Below are 12213 nucleotides of genomic sequence, written 5' to 3' on the forward strand. Positions count from 1 at the left end.
GCGGTGAGGGACTCCGGGAGGCATTGCAACTATTGACACATTACTATAAAGAAATAGCAGTGCTTTTCAATTATCCCTCTTTAAAGAAACATGCTGGTCGTGCTTTTTTTTTCTTTTTTTTAAGTGGGAGCAAAGATACTATTGTTGAACTGAGTCCTACCCCCAAAAGGAGAAGTTCATAAGTGGGTTTTAGAGGCTTCAGCAATCATTAAACTCCTTTAGAGTTGAAATGTTTTACATCAAATTTCAACATAGAAATACTACTTCTTCTTTTTCCTCACAAAAGAGGAGAATGAGATGAGCTTTAAATGGGCAATGCTCTGCAAGAGAAATGTCCTTATTTGTTTTGTATGCCCCTATTCTCCATTCAGTAAATCTGTGAATGAGCGAAACGGTATAGGCTCTTAATACATAATACAAATTAATCATATCAATCATCATGCTCCTCTGTAAATATCTCAATCATCCTACTTAACACAAAAAACTAGATTCTCCCTCCCCAGCAGAGTATAACCCCCCTGAGGCTAATGCTGATTCTGGCTTATTCGCAGCTCCATCACCACTGCAGAGACAGGGCCAGGCCTAGTACAGACACTGGGGAAAGAGACCTCAAACTGGTAAACAGAAAGAATGTCCATCAATGATCTAATTTCCACTCTTAGCCACACTAAAGCACTAGAGGACGCTGGTGTTAGGAACTTGGGCTCTGGAATCCCACTGTATGGGTTTAGGTCCCAACTCTACTACCTACCAACCTGTATGGGACTTTGGACAAGTCTCCTAGCCTCTCTGAGCCTTTGTGATCTCCTTTACAAAGCGAGGGATGGAAATACCTATACTGACTGACAGCCCTTAATATGTTATTGCATTATTTTATTACTATCATATAGTCATCACTTTTGACTTTGAACCAAAAAAAGGAAGACGTGCCCAAACTCAAAATGCGGTCAGTCATAGCTAAAGGTGCTTGTGAGTTGTAGAGTGATGCAGCAGCCCTCTTGGGAAGGAGTTCTAATACGGCGGGGAAAGGCACCAGATGTGCTTGGTGTTTTCCAGCTCCAAACCACACGCTTCCTAGAGTAGACCCTGATTATGGTTAGTAGGGCAGCCGCACACGGTAGGATAAAAAAGATACAGGGAAGAGTCACATATTTGCCAGTGTGTACCTCATCTTATGAGACTCTGCTTGGGGTCGTGAAGACACCCCATCCTAAAGTAGTTAACAAAAGCAAAGGCAAGAGACCGGATCCTGGAGCTGACTCTGACAGTTACTTCAATATTTCTGAGCTTTACTTTTTTCTCTTCTGAAGTGGGAAGAGGGCAAATAATAGACAAGGATAAAATCAGAATTCAATCTCAGATCTTTGGAAGTGCTTTGAGGAAGTTAAAGAGTACCCAAAATCAATGTCAGAGCAACAGCGGCAGAACCCGCAACCAAATACAGATGTTAGGCTGGCCTTCTAAATGCCAACTTAAAGGAGTTTTTCTATGAAAGAATCAATTTCCTACAAATGGCCACAAGTGCTAATATCAAATGAAAGTAGATACCATAGGAAAAGTTACCATCGTAAACAATTTGAGTTGGGGGAAAGATGTATTACGTAAATCATGAACAAACATCAAATCCCTGAAGAAGAATGTTTAGTAATTTCTTAATTATGTATCTCACATACACTCTTTTTAGAGTGCCCAGGATTGGATTTTCTGTTTTATTTTTTTATGCTTAGGTAAAAATTTGGATTGAAACTATTCTATCAATCACAACAGCCGCTGATTTGGCAAATCATCAGGCACTCAAAATCCCCAACTGGCTGGAAGGCTAACTAGGAATTGTCACTGTATTTTGAAATCTGTCAGAACATTACAAATTCCCTGAATGACTTATTTTATTCTGTTTACCTTGAAAGTCCAAAAGAACAGGACTCGGTTGAGATATGGCCTATTATATGCCTACTTTGCGCACAGATAAGGTTATTTAGCAGAGGACCAGAGCCCAGGGATTTCTTTTTTTGTGCCACAGGTGCCATAATGAAGTGGTGAAAAATGAAAAGGAATGAGGAAAAAGAAACAGTACAAATAATACAGTAGAGAAAGTTTTAAAATATGTATTACTCTTGTCTGTGGGGGAAACACCTCTTTGGATATGTTCTTGACAGATTGAGTTATTTCTGTCTATTGGGTATGTATAAAGACATATTTATGGATTTATAAATCTTTTGAAGAGGGCTGTTATTTACCCAGTTGACTAAAATGGACTCAAACTGTGTAAATAACTATTTAGGACATGCACTACGGGCCAAATGCTGGCACAGCTCACACATCCATGGCTGCCAGAAAAGGCAGGCGGGAAAAACATGGAAGAGCCACTGTGCGCAGTTAATCCGAAGGCTGCACAAAGACCCAGCTCCACAGGTCTCAGAGATGCATAAAGGTTTAGAAGGGTTGCGGTTGGCATGGAAATGCATAGAAGTTGTTGTGGCGACACTTGCGGGTCTCATTCGGCATTTAGCAAGGGCTGAATGAAGGACACCACCCGCCCCCCAGAAGCCACAGAGAAGGGCAGGTGAGATGAAAGGAGGGGCTCCCGCACCCACAATGATCAGACCGCAGGGTGGGGGACAAGTCTGCACAGAAAGCTTCTATCACCTCACCGCGGGAGTCATTGTCTTTAGTTCTTTGGTGAAGAGCCAGGAAAGAGGGCATGATGAGAAGAATCTCAGACAAATAATCAGGAGACTGAAAGTTTAGGTCTGACGCTGCACCTGGACCTCCACAAATCGCCCACTACATCCGTCCCTTAGTTTCCTAATCTGTCAAATGGGGCCAGGATTGTTTTAGAAAGGTTCAACTGAGCTCATTCAAATGAGATCATTTCTATGAAAATTCTTAAAAAAACAGATTAGGCGGTGAACTTCTGTGAAAAAATATAAGAGAAACGACATAAGTAGCCAACTCAGGTAATGTGAAAGAGAGATGTCTCCTGGTTACAATCAAACTCCTTATTAAATTGGCCTTTGGAGAACACCTGCTGAAGGAAAAAGAAACATGCACAATTCCTAATTCCCTGTTGTGACATGTCAGAGGGGAAGAACGGGGCTGGGGCCTTTGCCCTCTCAAAATCCTTTTATCAGATTATGTTTAAGAAAACATATATGCTACCATTTTAAGTTCAAGTACATTTCAGCAGTTGGCAAGCCTTCAAAGCAACAGTTATGCTACCTGCCTCTTCCTAGATGATATATGTGTGCGTGTGTGTGTGTGCGCGCGCGTGTGTGTGTGTGTGTTTTAAAAAGCAAGAAATGAAAAAGAAAATGAAACAAACAAACAAAACAAGAGGCTATGACCCCACGTAGCAAGTTTGGAATACAGGAAAAAAGTATTTATATTCCATCGTCACCTTTTTTGAAACTCATGGTCTGAGTTGAAAATAGGGCTTTCTGTTGAAGGTGCCGCCATCCCTTAACTATAGCGCTGTGAGCAGCGACACATAACATGTACGTACACACACTTGAAATAAAAAAGGCCCCATGGATTTATGCTGCATATCATCTTCCAGTAAAAGTCAGAGGTCAGAGGTTACCTGTTTCAGCCTCAGCTCTGAACTAGTTTACTATTCCGGCTCCGCTTTTTACTAGTCTTATAGTAAAATGGTGAAGTCAGCAATTTTTCTTTGAACAATAAAGTATTTCAAATGCTTCAAATTCTATGTGTAGAAGTGATTCCCAGTCCAAAGAACATACACGTGCCTTAAAAAAAAGAACTTTCTTGGTGTTGTTTCCAAATGAATTATGTCAAATTCATTTTAGACTTTGCAGTTCTGATTGGTACGGTCCAATTACGTAAGAAAACAAAATTCTTTTGTTGTCTAATGGCACTCCAATGAAACATGATCATCAAACCAGATTTTAAGGTAGGCACCTCTACTGTGGACTCAGAGTCAACTTCAATAAAGCCGTCTTTTTATAATCAGATGGAGAATACTCTTTAAAGCTTTGGTTGCACTGATTGAACACAAAATTCCACTGCAGTCAATCTCACCAAAGGCAGTACAAGAAAGACATCTGAACACTCAGTCACCTTTTTGCTGAAGATTAACTTTATGTTTAAACTTTATTTCCTACTAGCCACAGTCAGACGTGCACATCCATGGACACCCAAGTACACACACAGGTATGTGCATTCAAGGAACAATACAAGCTAAATTGATCTGGTTTCTTTTCATTTCCTCCTAATTCCCTGTAGTCAGTTTGCAATGAAGCCAAGCACTTAAGAGATTCGGATAAGTAAATCCAGCAAAATGTCTTCAGCCCAGTGGAGAGGGAAAGCCCAATGTGAGTCCCTAAAAGGCCCACTGCCTTCTAAGCATCTGAAGACATCGTTAACTTGGAATCTTGGAAGGTGTCTCTTCATGATCTCTTGAAAAGCCTCAAAGGGCAAGTAATCATAATACTTTTCTTACTTGTAGAGCAGGGCATTAGTGGCATACTGTTCACGCACATTCGAACTTCTAATCTACTCTAATCTTGCCCTCAGTCAACTCGCTGGCCCTGTTTTATGGAGGTGGCCAGATGACAGACAGTTAGGCAGCTAGAATGGCACAGAAGAAGAAAGGGTCCGGAGGGTAAGCTAAGCTGATTCTCATACTGTAAGGGGTTTATGTTCTAGAAAACCTGTATAAATAGTCACTAACTAGACATTTCTGGTTTTTCAGCCCTTAAAAAATGAAACAAGTAGCAAAAGAGAGTGAGATCACCTCTCCTACCTTGCTCACTGCTGTTATCCCCACTGTGTGATGTGTGACCACCGCTGGAAGGGCCCGGGGTTCCTCCTGAACGAGTGGATGCCGTGTCATCGTGATCTCTGTTCCAAGAGGGCTGTGGGGGCACAAATCAGAAATCCAAATAGAGTGGTCTGTTAACACCGGTCCAGGGGCTCCCGTGGGACAATGACAATGCAATGGAAGGCCAGGACGGACAGCCATGTCACCTTTCCCGTTCCCCTTCACAAACGGTGCCAGCCCGGAGCTGCACTGGCACATTTAAAATCTGCCAGTTTCTGCTTCTAGCGAAAATAATATCTACAGATAGTTATTCTGTAAGTAACTGTATGTTTTATTACCAAGGAAAACAAAAACATTCCAGGCAAAGAAGGGGGGAGGGGGGAGGAGAAATGATGCCACTTGATTCTGACTATATTTTTAACGTCAACAAACCCTCTGGCACAACAGTCTGCTACTGCTCTGAACATGCAAAATAAGAGCGGTGGTCTATACCACTGCGGTTTATAGAGGCCCCTGATTCATCCTAGAAGCCAAACATGGCAGAGCTTTTAAGACCTTACAATTAGGCCGGGGTCCATAATAGCTAGTATGTGTCAGCTGTTTGCCGGATGGTACACGGCAAATGGACCAGGCACGGGGACAAAAAAGAAATGAGAATAACAATAGATTCACACGGACTGTGTACACTCAGCCCCATGCCGAGCCTTCTTGTACTATTGAACGGAAAACAGATGTTGCTTCTTATCACTGGGTGCATTTGAAAGTAACGTTCAGATAGGAAAAATTGGCAGTAAATTAAATTCTTGGGGAAAACAATCATGGCAACACTTCTCCCAAATCTCCCTTTATCACCAGAAAAGATTTTAATTAGCTTTTAGTGCTAGCTTTCAAAAACAGCCTTATGAGTCACTGGTCATCCTGCACAGTAGGAATAATGCAGAAAAGAAAGCTGGTTCTTGGCTGGGAAGTGATATTTGTCTTCAAGATTATTAGTGGAGAGGCAGGATGATCTTGTGTATAAAATATGTCTACATCATTTCAGTCACAGGATGTCATGGTTCATGACTGGGTGGTGGTAAAGTTTACTGACCCTCCCAACGCTTTAAATATGCCTCGCAAAATCAAAGTGCCCTTTGCTTACGTCCTGAAAAGTATTTTCATGTCCCAGAGAAGATAAGAAAGGCTGAGGAGATCAAAATGTTTCTGACACCCACAGAGAGAAAAGGAGAGATCCATCTAAGAGGCACACTGTATAAGAATGAAAGGAAGAGTCCCTGTTCCTGAAAAGGATGCTTGCCCACCACCTACTCTATACTCTTGGCCGGAAGGTTAACGCAGCCCCCCAAATTAAATAAAGTCACAGAGAGATTCACCACTTGTGCGTTTGACTCGCCCATTATGCATATTCTCAAAAACAGTGCTAATTGATCTGCTGATTCAGTGACTGGAAGATAGGCGTGCTGTGAAAGAAGTGCCTTGGACAAACACACATTCTGCAGCGTGCCACAAGATGCATGCTGGAAGACGTAATCTGGAACGCACGCTCAGAATGCAAACAGTTAATGCATAAATTTTCAGTTTGTACAACTGCAGCTCTAAAAGGGGGACTTGTTTATTCAGAGCTCTGCAGAAAGAATGGTACAGCACCCAGGGGACAGACAATGCCAGGCACAAAACCCCGGTGCCTCGACATGTAAAAGGATGTTTTTCTATGTGCTACAAATCCCACTTGAAAATATAATTAGAAGGAGAAAATGGCAAACTATTGCATTAACTGTAATTGAACAAAAGACCGGCAAGGCATGTGGGAGGCTGCAGGAACCCGTGGGAGTTTCAGGATGCATGAGATCCTGCGAGTGACATCTCCTGGGCTCTCTCATTTTATTTATGTTGTCCCTCACTACTATTGTTGACTGGTGATCTGACTCGTAATTAATAGAAAAGCCACCGATAACAAGCTAAAATACAGAGCAACAGAATAACCTCATCAGAAGCATGTTTGTTAATCTGATTAAGACTAGGATTCCAGAAAGGTGACTTAGAACCCAAGAATTATTCCATGTTACACAGGAAACTGTCCTCCTTTATGCTACAACAGACCTGATATATTCACTATCTTTTAATGAGCTCCACTGATTTATTCAGCTCTGCTCTGCTCCCTCCCCCACTTTTCTACTGTGCAGGATGTAGATTAATTCAATGCTTAATTGTTTAGTAAATTCAATTTTCCACATTCTATTCTGCATAGCTTTAGCTAAGGTTCTTAAATCTTCAGCAGTGAGCCCTGAGCCCAGTGTTTGTGATCTGTGCCTACCTTTTTTCATCACCATTTTTCTTCATCCACCACTTAATTCACCATGAAAAGATTTTCCTTGCTGGAAATTCTGATTCCGCTATGATCTGTGAGCCATTCCGATTCATTGCATTTTCATTGTGTTGGGTCTTAGATGCCGGGCTCCTCTTTTCTCACAGCTATCGCCACATTATACAGGCATTCATGCAAGAAATGTTGGATTCCACCTCGGTTTATCCAAATTTCGTGCAACCTATATGTTTAAATTTGTGTGTTCACCAAAGGTAGGAGCCAATATTTTCCACCTCTTCCAGAAAGGCCTGTGAACACTGAGTGCACTTCTCTGAAATGAAATCTAACTTTTGTGGTCCTCTCTTGAATTAGCATTTTGGGTATTAGCATTTCAAGAACGGTGGAGTCACACAAAACTGAGCATTAGGAGAAATCCACAAGGTTACCAAAACAGAACAAGAATTATGTTTAGTTCAGTTCATTAAGCATGATTAAAGTCTAAGTATCAGAAATAGCTCATGAACTCTCTGGCATAAATATGTAAGACAGCTCTAATCAGAAAAAACTCCCCCAAAACCCATCTACCCGAGAAACTCAGTTACGATAACGAATCTCTGTGACTCTACATGGTTACACCAAACAGCATCATTATTATTTTTAAAATAAAATATGTGCATACAATTATGCACATATATCTGTGAAGTTGTGAGTTGCTTGGGGCCACCTGTAAAGTAAGACTGACAGAATAAAATCAATGATGTATTGCGTTAGATGTACAGCAAACCAGAGTCATGGTTCTAAATTAAGTCCCAAGGAGACTTTTTTCTTCAATGTATATAATTTCAGAGCAAGCGACGCATATGTTCTCTCCTATTGGAAATCCATTAAGACGAGAGGTCCTAACTCGAAGTCCAGAGACCTCCTAAAGACTTCGGGGGTCGGGGGTGTTTTGTTTTAACAATAATTTTGTTTATGGACATACTTGCATTTTTACCCCTGGGGAGAGTGTCCATAACTTTTCGTCAGATTGTCAAAGGGGTATGTGATTCTTTCAAAGTCTGAGAACCAGTGCTCTAGGAGACATTCACAGAGCCAGATGGAAAAGTCAGGGCTGGAAAGACCTTCAAGATCATGGAGTCAACACTTTAACCCGACATTGAGAGCCAATGGTCCTTCAGACATTATTTCTTTTGTCATAAATGGAGGCAGTCACTGGGCAGTCACTTTGATTCTCCCCAGAGATGTTTTCTCTCTGCAACAGTTTGAACACTCCCATGCCTTCTATCATTTCTCAAGAATGCTTGAAAATAAGGGGTTTTTAAACGATAATAAGGAAGGTTCGTCAAGTGCCATTTTTTAATTTATGAGGTAATTATACAGGTGTTTTGTGGTCAAACAGAGGTAATGACCTCCTTGACCACAGGCTCCTCTAGGGCACAGATAATATCTGGATCTTTCCTACCTTGTTCTTTCTCAGCTCAGCATAATGTATGGTGTGTGCTCAGCACTTGGTCAAGGCTTAGGGAACTAAACTGAATCATTCATTATTTACTGTTCTACCAATATCCTAACAGATGAGCTGCAACTTCCCAAACGATCCTTCCTCCTGAGTAAAGCCATCCAGGGATAATTTTTCCTCTCTCCATCTTTTCCATTCTTTTTCCATCTATGCCTTAATTTTGGACATACATCCATTCCTCACATCACTTTCCATGTTTTCCTTAAACAGTTCCTTTCACTACTGTGATCTGAGTTATCACCCATATGCCATGAGATTTGTGTCTCTGGATCTCTTCTTTGGTCTTTAGACTTGTATGCCCAACTACCTGCTAAGCCATCTTCATGAAAGGATGTTCGCCTCACTCAACAAGTCCAGTGCTAAACTCTTCATCTCCCCATCAACACCCTACACATTCTTCTTTTATTGATCCTAGTAGGTATAACCCCATGCATCCATGGTATAAACCTGAGAACCATCCATGACACCTCTCTCCTCCGCTCCCCCCTCTCTACCTCCCGTACAATCAGTCCTCATATCTTGTTCACTTTTACCCCTAAATAGTTCACAAATAAATCTCTCATTTTTCACCTTGGTGATTGCTGGTCTTGTTAAGGCCCTCCCAGCTTCAAAGAGTTCAGTCAAATCACTTCCCAGATTGAAGAGTTTGATTCCACTAGAATATAAACTCCATAAGGATAGGAACTGGTCAGTTTTGCTCGCCATTGCATCCTGTCTATCAAGCTCAGTGCACAACACTTGGGGACATGTTTGTTGAATGAATGAACGGCCCCCTACTGCCTACAGAACACCACAGTCTCGGATCCTTAGCCTCATATAGTAAGCCCTCACAGTCCACCCACTGAGGACCATTCCTCAACCTATTCCTTGTGCTCAAGCATGTGATTTCTGGCAGATATGTTCTGTTTGTCCCTCTAGGCCAATCCTCATCCTTCCTTCCTGCCTGGCTCCAGCCCCTAATTACCTCCTACTTGCTAATTAAGTTACAGATCAGATACTACCTCCCCCAGAAAGCCTTCCCTGATACACACACACACACCACACACACACAAACTTCCCCCAGGATGAGTGAGGCTGCTCTCCCCTGAGCATGTAGAGCACCTCATGCACACCTCTGTCATGTCAAACCTTGTACTGTTTTGTGATGACCTGTAGAATTCTATACTATGAGTGTTTTGAAATCCTACTTTATAGCTTATTCATCCTTATACCCTCCATCCCAGGAAAGTGTAACACATTAAACACAAATATGTTCCTATATGAACAAATGAATAGCTTAAGTGATTATATATATAGAGAGAGGATCCCTGTGTTAAATTGTCATCTGATACTGTGATCTTCTATCTGAAAGATCATAAAATATCTGAAAAATATTTGTGCAATTTATAAACATCTCACACACTTGCATTCACACAAACACACATCACCATAAAAAAAATATATGTTAATACTCAGTGACAGTAGAACACAGTCAAAATAAAGGAAATTTGAAGGTAGCCATATCCCAGTTTGAAATCTGGCTGCACCAATTACATGGTCTTAGACAAATCATGACCTCCCTAACTCTTAATATCTTAATCCATACTTTGGAAAAATACTCCATTGTCAATCCACTTCAATTAAAGAATAATCATCTATAAGCATAACATATGTATATTTCCAGGCATGCAGCAAGCACTCAATAAATGATAGCTACTAAAAATTTTAATGTAACAACATAGATTGACCTAGTTAAACCTGAAATATCTACATACAGGTGTATTCAGTTTATAGACCTTCTGGAAAGAATAGTTAACCTGAGCTGACTTAGTGTATAGTTCGATATGCCTTGGGCTATCTCCCAGCTGGTGTGTGCTCCGGGAATGCACACTGATCTTATTTTCACCTCCAAATAACATGATTTTACAGGTGGGTTGCTCCTCCCCACCCTATCAAGTTTAATTTGATGCCTAATATTTATAAATCACTTTACAGACAGTATACAAAGCACTTTGACATATCTTCTCACTTGGTCGTTTATCACATCAATATGATGTCAGAATCATTTCTTTATCAGACCAAAAAAACACACAAAAAACAGTGGGGTTTTGGTTTTCAAAATTTCTACCTTACCAGTGCCATTCAAAAAAGGTAGATAAATGAAAGTCTAGTGATCTTGACTCTGAAGAGGTCAGCTAGCAGCTATGTAGAAACTGAAGAAATAATCACAGGATTCAAAATGTGAAGTTGGTCTGCACCAATCCACGGGCGGCTTTCTCTTTGGGAAGTATATTTACTTTTTCAAACCACCAGGGTCTCTTTAGCAAATGATCCCTAGTGGCCTGAAAGAGCTGGCTTATCTCCAAAAGTGAGCAATTCAGTCCCTCCAGACCAGGGGAGTCACCAGTCCAAGTGGGGGAAGGCACCAGTGTGCATGATGCTCCTGTGTATGCGTGCTCACGTCCCCACACCTTCATGGTCCATACCGACATTCACACTCAAAGATCTACACTTGTCCTTGAGCCATGGCAGGAGGGGTCACTGACCACCACCATCACACATTGCCTGGGGGGTCACATCTAATTAGTCCCCTCCCCTAGACTTTTCACTTCTGTCTAAACAGTGTCTCTCAGGAAGCTTCAAGGCAGAGAACTTCAGCAGATATGATGCCTTATACGTCTCCCAATCAATGATGCCATTGGAGGAACCAGAGACAGAGGAGGAGACCAGAGACATCCATACACAGAGAGATGGGGAGAGAAGGGGTCCAGGTACTGCTATAAAAGGTGCCTGGGTGGCTCAGTTGGTTAAGCGTCTGACTCTTGATTTTGGCTCAGCTTTCTCATGGTCCCTGAGATCGAGCCCCATGTCAGGCTCTGTGCTGACAGTGCTGGATTCCCTCTCTCCCTCTTTCTCTGCCCCTCCCCCTTCAAAAAAACCAAAAAAATAAACATGAAAAAAAATAAAAAGGGATAAATTTTTACCAATGTGTACTTGAAGTTGAGAACTCGGAAATCCTGAGATTTCTTTATTTTTGAGTTATTTAAAATCTGATAGGCTAAAGCCCTTATTTAAAAATCTTGGTGGGTCCCATTTGCATCTGCTTGATAACCCAAACATACAGTATGAACTTCAACTCATTCAACCACCAAATAGCACCTACACTTTGCTAGAGCCCTAGATAAACCCAGTTCTTCTCAAAGGATTCTCCCTTGAGGGTATGTCCATCCAACTTCAAATTCAGGTCATTCGGAAAAAAAGTATAAAATCCTTTACACAGATTTCCAAAAAATCCCTGGAAATCATTAAGCAAATTCATTTAACCGTGACAAGTCTGGGCAGTATGTTTTGTTTTTAACACAGTGAAACTGTCCTCTTACCCTTTAAGCTTTTAGATATTTTTAAATATCAGAAGCTCACAGATTAATAGCCGAGTGTGCCCACAGGCTGAGGATTCAGGGACCACGTTAAACTGTGCCGGAGAATCGCCTGAAAGTGGAATCTTCTCTAAGTCCACATTCCATCCTGCTGAACGATGATAAAGTCGGGGAGGCAAGTATTGTTCTGGGTGAAGACTGGTGGTGGCCTGAGGTGTCCCTCGGGGTGGCCCACACCGTCTGCGGGGAGGCC

At 41.6% G+C, this 12213-nt stretch overlaps 1 protein-coding gene across 8 annotated transcripts in view; it reads right to left on the reverse strand.

Annotated features, from left to right (window-relative positions):
* The window catches only part of MEIS1 (Meis homeobox 1), a 140417-nt gene that overhangs the window by 102723 nt on the left and 25481 nt on the right, over positions 1 to 12213 (reverse strand). For all 8 annotated transcript variants that reach the window (XM_040458237.1, XM_040458236.1, XM_040458240.1 and 5 more), the window contains one exon: positions 4763 to 4874. In XM_040458237.1, the coding sequence (XP_040314171.1) occupies positions 4763 to 4874 (112 nt within the window). The remainder of the gene's footprint in view (positions 1 to 4762; positions 4875 to 12213) is intronic.

Source organism: Herpailurus yagouaroundi, unplaced genomic scaffold (assembly GCF_014898765.1).
Source record: "Herpailurus yagouaroundi ecotype Mexico unplaced genomic scaffold, PumYag 221, whole genome shotgun sequence".
Lineage (NCBI taxonomy): Eukaryota > Metazoa > Chordata > Mammalia > Carnivora > Felidae > Herpailurus > Herpailurus yagouaroundi.